Below are 16,198 nucleotides of genomic sequence, written 5' to 3'. Positions count from 1 at the left end.
TAGAAGTAACTCACATGCTTGTCACTCTCTAACTACAAATTTCCTATAGATGACATATTATTTGGCAGATAAAATCATTGATGATTACCAAAAGCTTCTAGTTCAAATTCTATCTTGATCAAAGTTATAGATTGGATTCCCTTTCAACCTCTACCACCTCAAAAAATCACCAAAAAACGAAAACAAAATATCTGCCCATTTTCCTCCAATTTTTTTTTCACCCTTGCGAGACTTCGAACTCAAAATGAGTTTATTTCCGCATTTCAAGCCAAGAAATGAAAATTCCAAATTTCAAAGTCCTCTCCAGTCTCTGTTTTTCAAAAAAGAAAAAAAAAACTCAAATAAAAATTTCTCTCAGCTTCCCGTGCAACCCAAAGCTCTTCCATGTGGAAGGCTGACAGAGGCACCGTGCCCACCTCCTATTCGGGGGCAACGGCCAAAACAAAAATAAGAACGGTTGGGGTCCGGTTCCTCGCCTCCTCTTTCTTCTTTTTCATTATTATTATCTTATTTTTATAGATAAAAATTGACATTCATATTACTTTAATGTGGTATAACCTCAAGTCAGAAGAAAGTAAATAGCATTAAGATGCGGATATGTCTGATACCGATCGTTTAGCTGATCTCTTCATTATACCGAGCAACAAATGAGGTGACCCAATTAGCTGCTCTGTTCTATAAAATGTGTTTCTGACCTTTTTTATTTTTTTATTTATTTATTTTTTTTTTAAGTCTCTGTTCCCCCTCTTGTGTCGGGTCCTCCACTCCATATAAACCCCACACCCCGGCGAGATCACCACCCATGACCCAAATCCCATCCGGAATAAAAAAACCCCAACGAAACCTATTCGAGATAAAAAGGAGATAAAAGATATTCCACCCAGCGAAGAAATAGAGAGCGCGAGAGAGAAGGATAAAGAGCGATGTGCCTGGTGTTCGTGTGCGACGAGGAGGAGACAGTGCTGGGAACTCAGCAGGCGCCCGGAAACTGCCCGTACTGCGGAGGAGCGGTGATGGCGACGGACGTGGAAACGGCTTGGAGGCTCTGCTGCCTTCCCCTCTGCCTCAAGACCAAGAGGAAGTACTCCTGCACTAGTTGTTCCCGCCGTCTCGTCACCTACCCTTAGCTTAGCTTGGATCCTTCTAAGCCATGCACCCAAAATCCAATCTTAATTAATATGCTTGTAGAGAACTGTTGTTGATGCTGTCTAGTTCTAGTAATTGTCATTGTCTTGTGTTTGTTTCTTTCGCGGTTCTTGGTAGAGAAGAAAAGCCCAGATTATTCCTGGTGATTTCTGGTTACCTATCCTTGGATATGATTCTAAACGCCTCACCAAAACCCCCGCATCCTTTGATCTTTTGAGCCTAGATACCTCGCTGTTTCTACTCTGTTTCTATAATAATAGAAGAAGGAAACACCCTTTGTCCCCGAGACTGGTTACCTGCCATCAGTTAAAATCCCCCAACAAATCTCATCTTTCCTTTGATCATCTTGTTATTTTGGCTCAGCTTATTGAACACCTCCGATCATTAAGGTGATCTGATTGCTGTTTTCTTAGGATCGTAGAGGAACATAATTCAGAGAGCTGACGTCTGGTCGCCAAACTGTTGTTAAGTTCTTTCTTAATCTCGTCTTTATTTTGGCCCCTTTTTTTTCGTTTAGTTTTAGTTTGTACGTACCGTGGACCTCTCTTTTTCTGGGATAAAGGATAAGGCCAAGAGGAAAATCCAAGCCGTTCTCGACGGGGACAGATCATCTACCTCTACCTTACTCCTTCGCTAAATCTCATCTTTCTTCGAATCTTTTTTTAGTTAATCTGTCATTGTTCATGCTCTTCTTTTGGCTGCAAGGGGAGAAAGAGCCAAATGTGTATTGGGGAGGCCACTTTGGATGCTCTCTGATGGAGGAATGGAGCTCGGGAGGGGATCTCTCCAAATGGTTTCTAGCTAAAAGGTCTTCGAAAGGGGTCCTCAACGTTTCTTCATTGGTCTTTCTTTCCGATCTGAGCTTTTCTATAACGTTAGGTGTTTCTTGTTCATATTTTCCCTTTGTTTGGTCCCCAATGGTGGTTGTACCAGATGAGAGGAATGGAATTAATTGCCTAAGTTTTCTCTCTCTTTGTTTGGATTTTTCTTTTGGGTGTTGGTGTAGATGAGATGCGGGTTGTCAGCGTGAGTCTCCGACATATTTAGACTAGCTATTAGCAGAAGGACATGGTGGAGCCAACATCACCAATTACTTACTCATGAGATACTCAAATAGATATATTTGATTCAAGAGAAAAAGGCCCTATGGATATCTTCATCAAAGATGAAGATGATATATTGTTAGATATTATTTAATATAAATTAAAGCAAATTAGTTTATGGAATCATGCGAATCCTTCGGAGGAAGGCAAAAAGCATGAAGGGAACTCGTAGACAATAAGAGGCGGAAAATAAGAAGAGGGCGGAGACAAGGTGCGACAAGGAATAGATGCTACTTTTCTTGGTGCGGGTAGCTTTTTCCGCAGTCTTGAGCCTTTTCTGACGTCCAAGAGGTTGGTGATTCTTCTACAGAAACCATGAAGTGATCAGCTTTAGTGCCGGATGGATGAATGATTCAGATCTCCATGCGTTCCCCTTCTCTTGGGAGAGACTTTTTTTTTTTTCTCAAGCCATTTATTTTTGCGTTCTTTCAACTCTACGTGTCTACAATCCGCACCTACTGCATTAATTGTAGTGATGCAATACAGTGATGTCTCTGCATGCTGTTGCATGAGAGCGAGACAGAGAGACAGAGAGAGAGATGTCGTGTTAAAAAATTGAGAAACATATATAGTACATGAGGGCACGAGAAACATGAATTAACGAGGGAAGACTACATTCATCCCCGTGAGGCTGACCATGAAATTTAATTAAAATCTATGAAACTTTATTATGAAAATGATCGGGATTCTTTGACCGTTTCAAGCTTGATACAAGTTCACAATTCATATGCTAATAATCTCTTCACCTACCTCATGGTAGCTCGACATGATGAAGGTGGATATGTTCATCCATCAATGTTCCTTGTTCCTGAGTTCATTCGGGTACCAAGGTGGGACAGTGTTCTCGCAAGAAAATTAGATAAGAAATTAGAGCCTAAATTTGTAACAACTCAAGACTTCACTCAAAATGGCTAGCCGGAAAGGTATTATTTAGCTTTCTTGATTCTGTATGAGTACCTAAGATCTACTCAACAAATAAACGAGAGATTATGTGAGGACGTCAAGGCTTAAACGGAAGGAGTATATGAGGATCCGTGTGGGCGTAAGTTTAGTCCCATATTGGTTATTCGCCAAGAAAATCTTGAGTACTTATATAAGACTAAGAAACTCCAAAAAATATCTTTCAGCTAGTATTTTTGGATGAGATCCTATATTGTTGTGAATGGTATCAGAGGGCCATAGGTTACATGCTGATCAGGATCATGTTGCTTGAATGATTAAAATCCTAGTAATACTTTTCAGCTAGCCATTTTAGGTGAAGTTTTGGTTGCTACAAAATTCTGCCATTTTAGGTGAAGTCCTGATTGTTACAAAATTCTGCTCCAACCGATCATTCTCTCTTCGTCAATGACTGTTTAAATTTGTATTATGGTATCACAGGATCGCGGTGCCATTATATGACATCGTGGATTTCTTGAATTAATGTAAACCAGAAACAGACCTTGTGGGTCCCTATGTTTTAGGGTGTTCCAGTATTTTAGGTCAAAACATCCTCCGGCTCTGGATGAAGCCCTGCCTCGTCGGTCAGGTCTAAAATAACGTCCTTTCGATTGTCGTCTATTTTAGCTTTTCTTGGGTCAGGTCTTATTCGGCCCGGTCCAAGCCAGCATTCTTAAACCAATATATGTCTTTTCTGGTCCCAGAACTGACCATTGGCACAACGAGTCCCAACCAAGACCAAGTTGGGTTCTCGCCTTGGGAGACATAAATTTGGACAATCCACCATTCCTGGACTCAAAATTTTAGCTTCGCTCATTTTACCAGGTCGCTATCTCGATCATTCTCATTTTGTTTCTTTTGTGTGAAACAATGATCCATCTTCCTGCGTACGAATCCACCATTGGATCACTCAGCACAGAGATCGAAAAGCACTTCAAACTCCATCATTCATCTATATCCACATATCTCAAAATGACCGGTGGATGATGCAATTGGATTCACTCGAAGCCTCAAACGAAGGTGAACCCTTCTTTTGCAAGAAACATATAACCTATCTGGAGAACCGGCTTCAAGTTGAAGCCCAAACTGCACTCTATCAAAACTCTCGGTTCAGGGCTACCCAGCCCACTTGCATGGTGAACCTAGTATTCGACGTAGAAATCATATGCCGTTAAAAAGATGAGGGAATATCAGATATGTCTTCCATGGATACATATTACAACATATTCCATGGTGTGACAAACTCAGAAGTAGAAGGCAAGCATGCCACCATTTTGGTTCTAAGAAAACAGGTAAATGGAGAGCCCTCTTTTGATTTTGATACATGGAGACAAATTTATGTGGCAACGGAGAAGCATGGAATTACCAAGCTTGGATTACCACGGCAAACCTTGTGAGTCACAGCTTAAATTACCATGATTCTACTTGCTACCAAAGCTGAACTGGTGGTACCGAGCACGCCATGGATCCAAGGAAACCATTCGCCACATTGTCCATTGCTAGTGAAAGGAAATGTCGTTAGAGCAACATTTAGCCTAGTAACATGGGTTGAGTCTAGATTAGCTATATAGAAGAGTATGTTCTTATCCTTTGCTGGAAGACCCAACCTAATCAATTTAGTGCTTTCCCTCCTACCACACTATACTACATGTCCCTCTTCAAGTTGCCAGATTTGGTGTGCAAAAGAATCGACAGGTATAGAAGGTCTTTTTCAAGGACAGGTTCTGTAAGCACTGCAGGGATCTTATGCAAGATGAATCTGTAAATAGTTTGCATGCAAAAGGATGAAGGAGGGTTAGGGGTAAACCAAAACTCTTTCTCCTTGCTAAATAGGATTGGAGACTACTCTCTTCTGATGTGGAATTATGGAAGCAGCAAATTCAGTTTGCTTATCATAAGAAAATTAAACTTTCTATGGGCTAGAAACTGGTGAGAAAGTTCTCTATCCTCTAGAGAGATGTAGTTCGTGCAAGGTTTAATTTAGAATTGGCAATGGTCAAAGTACTTTATTGTGGAAAGATTGGTTGGATTTGTGATGCCCCTCTTCAGATTATCTTCCCTGACTTATATTTAAGGAGTTGAAAGAAAAATGTCACTGTGGTGGAATTCTTTAAAGAATAATAAATTGAAGAATCGGGTTGCCTTCTACATACTCTTCGCTGGTCCTATCACAATTTACCAAGCTGTCAAGTTTTTTTTACCATGGTCACTTTGAACCAAGAGGAGGATCATACCACTTCTTTATACTAATTTCTTAATTCCAAAGGCATTACATGTAGGTTTGCATCTTCTCTCTGGAGTTCTTGTATGTCTCTTAAAATTAAGTGTTTCCTTTAGTTGTGTTGGAGAAAGGTGTATACTATGCAACTAGACTGCAGAGATAGTAGACCATCTTTTTTCTTTCTTGCTTCCTCTACCCTTAGAGTGTTTCATTCTCAATCCTCTTTTGGTTTCCAATATCTTGACTAGATTTAGTGGAACTTTTATAAAAACGTTTAGCCGGTTGTTCTTATGCTACTCGCGATTGCCGCGTGGGTCTGTTCAAAAGAATGAAACTCTAGGATTTTCCTCAATAAGCATTCTTTTGTTGTGCTTGCCTCATAAGGGCTTTGGATTTTCAACGACCTATCTTCATTACGTATTCCGAATCTTCTGTCGGAATTCGAGAGAGTTTATGCGAAGGTAAAAAATTCCTAGAGACTTTTATGAAGGTTGATCAATAAGATATTTGCATCGTCTCGCTAGCCCCGTCTCTTTCTTCTCATTATCCTAGGTTTTGTTTCATCTACTAGACTGTAATATAACTTATGAGGAACTGATTTCTCTCCCCTATAATTTTTTTCTCTGATAAAAAAAGAAAAATACTTGTAAGTTTCCCCAGTCGAGAAAAACGTGAGACCTAGAAAGGCCAAAATCAATCGCCATTACATTTCCCACTCCAATACGGTGCTCGATGATTGGCCCAACTCCTACGTGAAACCGACCTGCCCCTGCGCATTGCATCATATGCCATGACGAACATCTCTCTCTCTCTCTCACTCACTCACTCTCACTCTCATATTCCATGACAAATCTCTCTCTCTCTCTCTCTCTGATACAACTTACATTTCTCTCTTGTAGTCAATAATTAAATCCACTTTTCATTCAAGATATGGCCACATGTACATCCCTACCTTTTCATTCCGGTTGTCTCCTCCGGAAGGTTGGAAAGAACCCATGGTGAGAAAAGCGAAACGAAAACTAGGATTAGGCTGAAATACTACGAAGAAAAGCCATGACTCACCGTTACCAGGTGCCCTGTACTTCAGTTGCATCCCAAATCAACCGATAGCAACAAGCATGCCACCAGTGTACGTTTCAATCTAGTGGTATGTTTGTCGCTCCGGCGAGGGCTGATGATTTGTTTGAAGGATGATATGGGCTCGACGCTTCAACTGCCACAAGTGAACAATTTGGATAGTACCAAGGTTCCCAAATGAGGTGGTGGCCCATGAAGCCTATTGTTCTGGGCCGCTAGCGGCCCGGTTTGCTCAATTGAGGTGGCTCATACAGCCCACTGTAGAGCTGGTTGACTGCCCTCACCTATTAGGGTAGGTAAGAGGTATAGTTCAATGTTCTACCTAGGGTAGGAGATGGTTTAGATTTGTCTATGCCACCTATTAAACAATAATACCTGACTTTCCTTAGGAGGGATTTCCTTGTTGTTAGGTTCTCTCTCTTAAAGTCGAGTCGAGTTGATTACACAGGTTATTCTCTATCTCTTATTCTTGCTTGTTTCCTTCTTCCCTTAGGATCAATCAAGTTGGTTACATGTGTGCTATTCAGCTTATTCAAATAATAATAATAATCATACAAAAAATTCTGAATTATTTTAAAAGTTTTATTTTTAAAAAAAAAATAATTTAATATAATTAGATCATTGAACTTTTAAATTCATTCAATTTAGGTTCTAACTATGACTTGATGGAATTGTCATGTGATGTCATATGAGGCATTATTCTCTTCTGCAGTATAAATTAGTCATGTGATATCACGTAACAATTTTGTCACAACAGCCTGATGGAATTCATAGCCAGAATCCTAAGTTAAAGTTATGAAGAAAATTAAAAGCCTGTAAATAGCCAAAAAAAAAATTTGCATGATTATATCCGAAACTTTTTTCTCATTCGTTTATGGACAACCTACTTCCAATTTCTGAGTCATCAGTAAAACTGCATGTAGTATATATATCTATTATGGTGCTACATTAATCATTTCTTAAACTGCATGTGGTATATATATCAATTTATGTCTTGGTTATTTATCAATAGCCAAGACAAAATCTTCATTTCCATTCCATTACTGACTATTTGAAAGCAGGATTAGAAAATACATATCTCTGATTATATTTGAATAAAAAAAGAGTAAAGGTTTGAAAAAGGAAACCTGAAGCAAGTGGATGAATTTAAATCATGGAAGAAAACTAATATTGAGCATGCTTTGCGGACAGATCTCAAGTTCTCAACTATGAATGAAAACTGATGATAATCTCCCCCCCTGGGGCGGGGGGTAAAGAAAATAAACCATACAATTTCGACAAATTCTGAATTTGCTCACGACATAAAACTAGCGGGCAACCTTAACTTAGGTTCAGGTGTTTTCTCATGCCTCATAAGCTTATAAGTACATGATATATCTTCGCATTAACAAGTCTATTAGAACCTGATATCATTTCAGGAGCTTCTAGATGGAGAATGATGCCACAAAACAAACAAGAGCTTTCTTCAAAAAAAATTCGAACCATCTCAAGTAATATTGACCAACAAATAATTACATCCTTTCTGTACCTCCTGCATTAACATGTTCAGAAACAATCCGAACCAACGGCAGTGATATGCTCAATGCTTGACCTAATCCATCAGGGTTTCACAAAGCATGTATGTGCCATAACTTTATATTTCAAAAATACCAAAAACCGAGTATCGATTTCCAACCTCTGATCCACAAACTGAAATCAAAACAAAGGGAATCAAAACAACAAAACTATGAAAATATACGACAGTTTAAGAATCTCTGCCTTCCAACATCCTTGGACAAAACTCCTGTCATCTTAAGCCCTCACTCTTTTATGATTGGTACCTTCTGTATAAATTTGTGTTTTGTCAACAGAAGTTGCAATACCTGAACAGTCTACAAAGAAATCTATGGGCACGCCATCTAAAATCCAAGTCAGTAGTCATCGAATGCCCCTTAGCCTTATGAATGAATCATTGAACAGGCCACGTTCCTATCAAGGATAAGGAGTCAGCTGAGCATTTCAACAGCAGGATTGTGGGCCAGGATCATATCAGAGTTCCTGCTTGTGTCTATCACCTTTAAATTCATATGAAAGGTAGGAGAATAAATGACATCAAAGACTAAGTGGGATCTATCCAGGAATATGCAAATGCTGGACAGCAGGGTCCTGCAAAGAATTGCGTTTGTACAATTTACATAACAACCTTATCAGTCTTCTCAAATTTTCGGCATAAATGCCCATACCATCTCAACAGCTCCACAACTGTGCGATCTTCGATCAGGATCAGCGCAACACCATATTTGTCCATTCCCATCATTAGTATTACTATCATCACCACATGGACTTTGGTATAACCATCAATGTGACACACAAAAAGTCCTAAGGTGAAACATATGAACTCATAAAACATTCCAGGAAATTGTTAGAACTTCCATTAAATGCCAAGGCACGTATCAATCACACAAAACCCCAAAAAACAATTGTCCAGTTTATCTGCCTACTCAAATTCTTGGTAACTTTAACCATCCTTCTGCTCATTTTTTTGAAACAAACACAAGATAGTGAAAAAAAATTACTGCATCAAAATATATGTATTTACCCAGGACCTAGTCCCACTACAATTGCACTACATAAGCTTTGCTTTACTACTATCTATTTTCTATTATCCAACCTCCGGGGCATTCTTTCCTAACTGCAACAACAGATAGATTATCCTATTGTGAGGCAGCACAAACATGCAATCAGAAACTAAGCAGCATGAAGCCAATCAAAAGTAGACCACAGTAACAACTCAACATTATAAATTACATGGATCCACACCACCAAGAAATGGAGATAAACTCCAAAGATTATATGCATACAGAAGAGTGTTAGGAGATAACATGTGAAAGGAAATAAGACAAACATAGTCTTTATGAAGGTTCAACCACAAAGTTGTCATTAATGACTTGAATCACAAAGCCATAATTAGCAGGACACAAGATGTAAGAAAATTATACTTAACTGACGTAAACATCACCTCTAAAATTCCAAGCAATTATATTCATAATAAACATAACTGCAGCTGTAATTGGAAACCATCTCATGAAAAATAAGAATGAAACATCAGAAATTAAAACATGTCCAACACTAGACTCAAAACACCAAAATTTCAGAGCTTTCATGCTTGTCCAATTCCTAATAAAAGACAAGTCTAAGATCAAATGAATTCTTCCTCCCATAAGATATATCTAAAACAACCTCAAATAGCTAGTTCATCCTTCTGATAAGCTCGTTAATGTAATTCTCACGGTTTCCAGCATCCCCTCCTTCCACATAGTGCTTCCTCTTCTTCTTCAGGCCACCCAATGGTGCCTTAAGCTTGAATGGCCACAGGAAGTTGTTTGCCTCCTTGAAGTGCGGTCCAACAGTCATGATCTCATGAACAAGGTCTTCAATGCAGATAATGCCGTACTTCCCCAAGCCCTGACAACCAAACAGTAACATTGTATAAATAATGCATAAAAGCAAGACCTACAAACATCCTAATAACAAACCTGCTCAATAATAGAATTGTCTGAGAGAGGAATCCTCTGCTTGTTCAACTTCCCGTAGCCTCTCTTGTAAATTAGTTCCCTCACACTCTTCAAGTTAGGGTACCTAAAAAAAGATTAATTCCCAAAAAGTGAATGCAATGTCCACGCAATTAACAATCTTATTAAAGTTGAACCAAAAAAAAAAGATATGATTTAATACCCATATGTCACGTAAGGCTCAACCCTACGCAACATGTTCACGGTCGCCTTGTTAACTTTCAGAAACACTCCATTAAATATCTACAGTAAAATCAGCATAACTAAATTCATAAAAAAAACATAAAATAAAATCGAAATAATCATCTTTCGCAAGATAATGAAACAATCAGGATCAACAACCATTACCTGTCTGAGACGAAGGAGCTGCAAAATCTTTCGCGTTTTTGGGTGCATGGCATTGATGCTGTACGAGATTAAGAAAAATAAACAAAAACCCAGGACTGATTACTGCTAAACATAGAAAAAAAATCCGGTGCACAACAAGATAACAATTTATTGACTAATAATAAAATGCATAACATTTAGTAAAAACCAAAAGCGTGTAATTACTAACAAAGATAGCTAACGCATCTATAGTTTATAGTCAATTATAATTTTTTATATAAAGTCAAATATATAGATAGAGGGTTAAATAAGAAGAAAGAGCTTACCCTCGAATTCGGATGATGAAGAGAAGCTTGGCTTCGGGGCTAACATAGAAACCTCCCTTCATCCTCGCCTCTCTCTTCAAATGGATCAGTTCCTTCTCCTGCCAAGCCAGACCCAGTTCCCTATATTAGATAAAGATCAATTTTTTAAGAAAAATGTATAAAAAACGAAGGTCTGAAGTAACGAGTCTCAATCATCGCACCTGATCCTCATACTCCTTGGCATATTGCTGGGCTCTGCTAAAGATGAGCTTCCGGTTCTCACGGTCTTTGTTCTTCTTGGCGTCGAGATTCTTCTTCTTCGCAATCACCCACTCCTCCTCCCTCTTCCTCTTCTTCAGCACCGATTCGGGGATCACCGCCTTCGCTTCCTCTGTCGCCATCTCGCTCTTCCTCTCTCTGCGAAACCAGATAACAGAACCTGATCAGCGAACCCTTACTGCGATCAAAACCCTAAATACCAAAAAAAAAAAAACGAACAAATCTCCGCTCTCCGTCTCTCCCAAAACCCTAGATTCCGATCGTGGGAGAGATCAGATAGCGAGCCGTAAACTGGAAGAGGGTTTTCTTCTCCTTTGGGCGCTTACCCTTCGGAGCTCTTGGATCCGGTAATGGCCGTGCTGCGAGAGAGAGGAACGGTCGGCTTGGAGTTAGGCTTTTAATGGGTTTTCCACTCAGTGTTAGGGCATGGATGAGCGAAAGGACGCTAGCATCTGACGGTTACTGTTTTGAGAAAGCTCCTAATAAAATCTGGGCGGTCCGTTGTATGCGCGAATATAATGTTCTGCGGAACAGTGTAAGGAAGTGTGTCCCGCGGTCTTGTGGCGAGGTCTAGGCCGTCGCTACCTGATCATCGGAGGAGGAGCACTCTGTTGGTTTAGGGGGATTTTGCATTTTTTATTTTTTTGACATCGTTGTATTATTTTGTTGGAAAAATTTACAGTGTATTTCTTTGGACCTAGGGAAAAAAAGTTTCAGTTTAAAAAATTTTGGATGCTTGCATCAAACTAGCGAATTCACTCCAGTCGTATGCTCAAACAAGTACTAAGGGCCACAATTTTTTAATAGTTAATACACATATTTTGATTTTGATAATGCATGAAAATGTGTTTATTATTGAACATATTTGTTGCGCTTGGAATACAATGTAAGAATATATTATGTTTGTTTGAAAATATCCAAGATTTTTCAAAATTTCATCACTCTTGTATTAAAAAATATCAATATTTTATATAAAATGGTAAAGTAAAATGAGTTGATCATGTGAAACTCTAACTGGGTAATTTTATTATGGTTAGACAAAATCAAATCATTGTCTAAACCACAAGTGCATGCTCAGGTCTCAAAGCAATAACAATTTTTTGATTCTTAAAAATTTATTTAATCATGGTCTAAAATAACTCATTCTTATAATCAATTATTCTAATGTGATCTAAGTCAAACTATGATCAAATAAAATGTCGTTCTAACTAAACTAGTCTAACTAAAACTCTAATAATTGCTAATATCTTCGGAAGATGTAGCGCACTCTCTCAAGTCTCGAGCAATAATGATGTAGGACGCTACAAAGTGGGGTCTAAACATGCTAAATAATTAATTAATTAAAAAGCATGATGCTGACCAAATAAATCAATTTTTGAATAATACATATATCTCTTTTGAAATTTATTATTATTTTTATTACTGATACTAGAGACCCATCATCTGGCTATGCCCACGTAAACCAGTGGTATGGGTCAAATACAAAATACACAAAGTGCGAGATACTACTATTCACTAGTGTCTTGGTGTCGCAATAAGTTTTTCAAATTACAAGTCGATAGGGCTAACGAATAATCTCCATTGATGGGGCAAATCATAGCTGTGTTGAGAATACATACATATGAAATAAATTCCATAATTTACCCCATCATATTTACAAATTTTATAACAAAACATATAACATATTTAAAAAGATTTACTATTATAGCAATTACATGCCCAACCTATTTGACCAAGTATAAAATAGATATCACGATGATATTTAATAAACTAATTATTGTTTTATGAAAATTCGAAAAATATACTTTGAAGCATTAGGCTACTTACTTCTTCTTGCTTCAAAATCCTACTTCTGACAAGCGAGTCAGGTTTATCTATATTAATATCATTAAAATATAGTTAATTTCATCGTCATCTTAGAAACCAAACAAAGTCAAAAATTAAAGTACTATTGGGGATACGACCTCGTGCCCCTCAGTTAGATTGGTCAAGTGGCATTGTCCAACTATCTGGGTTAGTCAAAATAAGGTGAACTCAATTGGTCAAGATGAGTTATGATTTAAGTAACTCAATAAAGGTTAAGGATAACTAAATTCTAGGGATACCTGACAATGCTGGGGGTACTAGTCTGGTATGTTGCTCAGGTATTGAGGCGGTATAGGGCGTCCACCCTAGGGGTCAACTAGGATTCAAGCAAAAGAAAACAGAATTTTATACGAGGAACCCTAGGGCTAGCTAGAGAGAGAAAGAGGAAGAAAAGAGAGAGAGTCTCAATTCGGGTTCAATCAAAGATATGGGTTTGGTTTGTCATAGTTGCATAAATCATCTCTGCATCAAGTCTATAGGTTAGAAAAGAGAAATTAACTAGCAGGAAAGAAGAACAATATATATATATATATATATATAGAAATTAATAAATAAATAAAGAAAACTAAAATGGGAAGAAAAATGAGAACTAAGAAGAAGGAGAGGAAGAGAGGAAAAAGAAAGAAGAGAGTAGAGGGAAGAGAAGAGAAAAGGTCGGGAAAGAGTGGTGGCAACCAGGCCTGGGTGGTCGACGGCCAGCCGATGATAGCAACAGTAGTCGACGGCAGCTGCAGTAGCCGATGAGAAGAGAGAAATTAAGGACATTCTTGGTTTGGCCCGAAACAAGGAAGATAGCTCAACATAAGGAAGAATAGAGAAGAAAGAGGGAAGAAAAACTCACCAGCATGGGGTGGAGATGGTGGATCTCAATCGAGGACAACTCGGTTCGCCAGTCATGTGGCGGCGACACTTGGAATAGGGAGTAGAAGAAAAATAGGGCCGTAGGAGAACTAGAGAGAAATGGAAAGGATTTTGGGGTGGCAGAGCTCGAATGCAGCAACATGATGGCCGCCGGAGGTGAGGAAGAAAGGAAAAGAGGCTCGTCGGTGGATCAATCACAGAGGATGAGGGGGGTTTAAAGGATTTCGAATGGGAGGATAGGCTCGATGTTGTTGCACCCACCCACAATTCTGGCAAGGGTTGAGCATGACCCAACGGCCGCTGGCCGTTCAAACGACCCCATGGAGTCATCATCGGCCACAACTCTGCAGCCTTATCCCCTCAACGGCCGGCGGATCAGGCAGGAGAATGCGATTCCTCTATTTTGATCTCTTTTTTTTTTTGAAATTTTTGAGTTGAAGTATGTGGCCATTGCTGACTTCAACTTGAGTCAAGCCAATGAGGCCCATGAGGCCCAGTGAGGCTATTTCTCCCATTCTCCACTCAAAAAATATCATCCGTTCTTACTCTGGCACATTTCAAAAGTTTAAATGTATCTATAATCAGAGAAAATGATAACATCCATGGACTTCACTCATTGGAGAGGAGGGTATCTATTGATCTTAAACCCAAAGTAATAATGAGGTGTCCAAATTTCCATAAAAATAATAATAATGAGGTATCTAAATTAAAGATACGCCCTACTGATCATGATATATGCCATTGACATGTTTACTAATGTCCATAGTATGAATCAAGTAGATGTAAAAATAAATAGTTAAAATGATTTGAGACCATGTTTTGTATTTGGTGCTCAAGTTAGAAACCACCAAAATAATATATTTTTGATTTAAATGTGTTAAGATCCAACACAAAATTTTAAGTTGGAAGGTGGATCGACCATGAGCATGTAACCACCATTGGAGTCCTCAACTATTTAATGTGGGACTATTTCTCAATACCCCCGCTCATTTGTTGAGCATAAGGGACAAAACCTAGATGGTTGGAACCCTGAGTGAGAGATAACATGTGGATTAGCAAGTGAAAACATAGAGATAATGATAAGCTTAGATTACCACACTAAGATCTAACCCAAAAGCTTAAGTTAGTAAGTGGATGGGTTTGCGAGTAAATAAGCGACACTAGAGTCCTTAAGTTATCTAATGTGGGGCTATTCTTCAACAAAATGTTCCATAATCACGATCCATTTTAGATACCTCCTTTTTAATTTAGCATCCACTTCTCTCTAGAAGAGCACGATCCATCCTACAATAATATACTTTCAATTAAAAGAGGAGTTCTAATAGTCTATATTTCCTCCTATCTAAAAAAAAGGAGCTAAGATTGATGGATCTAAAGTTAATCATACACCTAGAGCAAGGACTATAAATAAATTTCTTTTTTGTACTTCATATGTAGGGGTCTGCAAAAAAACTGATTGAACCTCAAACTCGATCGAAATTGGTCTCTTTGGGGTTTTTTTTTTTTGAAAAAAAAGGTTTGATGTCGGTCTGAGAAAGTCTTGAACCGAAAAAATTCAGTTCGCTTCAGTTTGAGTTTTAGAAGACTAATTCAAACCAACTCGTCTTGATCTAACACGATGCATATGTATGTGTATATATTCAAACAGACTCAATCTGACCCAACCACACTCTCTCACACACATATGTATCTCAATTTTTACTTTTTATTATACTTTCTATTATATATAAAATATTTTTTTATACTTTGACCTAGCCCAACCTATTTTGCCTAACCAGTTGAATATCAACTTAATAAATCAAACCGAACTAAATTTCTCGATTCATTTTCAAGCAATTGTTGGAAATGATCGGTTTGATTTTCATTTCAATTTTAAGAAGTCAGTTTAAATAGGTTCGATTTTGGGTACGTCTCCAAACTGACCGTATCTGATCTTTGTATACCCTTATTCATATGGTGATCTTTAAACCATTTCACATCCATGGGAATCCTCAAAGTATGAAAGGAGAGAAGGCCTACCTCAATGATCTTAGTAGGTTATTAGTGTTGTATTTCAATTCTCTCAATCAAGAAAAATGCCTAGTGAACAACATATTAATTTTTTTCCTTGCTGAAACATCTCTATGTATTGTTTATTACAGGACATTTATAAAAAAGAGTGATTATCAATTCAAAAGTAAGGCAGCGATAGCATTACTACAAAAGTTGTGAAAATATTTTTCTGCATTGTTCTAGTTTTAAGATTTTATTTGGTTGTAACAATGCAGTGCCAAAATAAAAATAAAAAAACAACATTTCAATTTTTTAATTTGACTGAGTGAAGGTTATTATAATCAGTGAAGGTTATTATGATTATAGGCGACCGCTCCCTGCACGAGTGTACATAGTTGCAACATCTTAGGAGAAACAATGCTGTCCAGTCTCCAATGCTCCCTTGGCCAGGTCTCAATTGCACCAAGCAATGTACTTCACTATACTAATTTTTCACTTTATTGATTTCACTGAATTAGCATCTTATTTGAG

General features: G+C 38.2%; 2 protein-coding genes across 3 annotated transcripts; one reads left to right on the top strand and one right to left on the bottom strand.

Moving 5' to 3' along the window:
- The first annotated feature begins 705 nt into the window (after window positions 1-705).
- LOC103701496 (uncharacterized) lies at window positions 706-2,106 on the top strand. Its single transcript, XM_088716204.2, has one exon. The coding sequence runs from the start codon at window positions 924-926 to the stop codon at window positions 1,125-1,127; it is 204 nt and encodes a 67-aa protein (XP_088572330.1). The 5' UTR covers window positions 706-923; the 3' UTR covers window positions 1,128-2,106.
- A 7,344-nt stretch (window positions 2,107-9,450) lies between these two features.
- On the bottom strand, window positions 9,451-11,423 carry LOC120111506 (large ribosomal subunit protein uL30y-like). 2 transcript variants are annotated; one of them, XM_039128620.3, is made up of 7 exons: window positions 11,275-11,423; window positions 10,891-11,086; window positions 10,691-10,788; window positions 10,386-10,443; window positions 10,201-10,280; window positions 10,002-10,104; window positions 9,451-9,930 (listed from the first exon to the last, which is right to left on the bottom strand). In XM_039128620.3, the coding sequence occupies exons 2-7, from the start codon at window positions 11,068-11,070 to the stop codon at window positions 9,715-9,717; spliced, it is 735 nt and encodes a 244-aa protein (XP_038984548.3). In that variant the 5' UTR covers window positions 11,071-11,086; window positions 11,275-11,423; the 3' UTR covers window positions 9,451-9,714. The 2 variants fall into 2 exon arrangements, with proteins under 2 accessions (XP_038984548.3, XP_088572329.2); XM_088716203.2 differs by having other exon boundaries at window positions 11,197-11,341.
- Window positions 11,424-16,198: the final 4,775 nt, after the last annotated feature.

Source organism: Phoenix dactylifera, chromosome 2 (assembly GCF_051530095.1).
Source record: "Phoenix dactylifera cultivar Ajwa chromosome 2, Ajwa_hap1_PhDact_Kaust_v1.1, whole genome shotgun sequence".
NCBI lineage: Eukaryota > Viridiplantae > Streptophyta > Magnoliopsida > Arecales > Arecaceae > Phoenix > Phoenix dactylifera.
The sequence above is the reverse complement of the archived record's forward strand: the minus strand, read 5'-3'. Positions and strand labels throughout refer to the sequence as shown.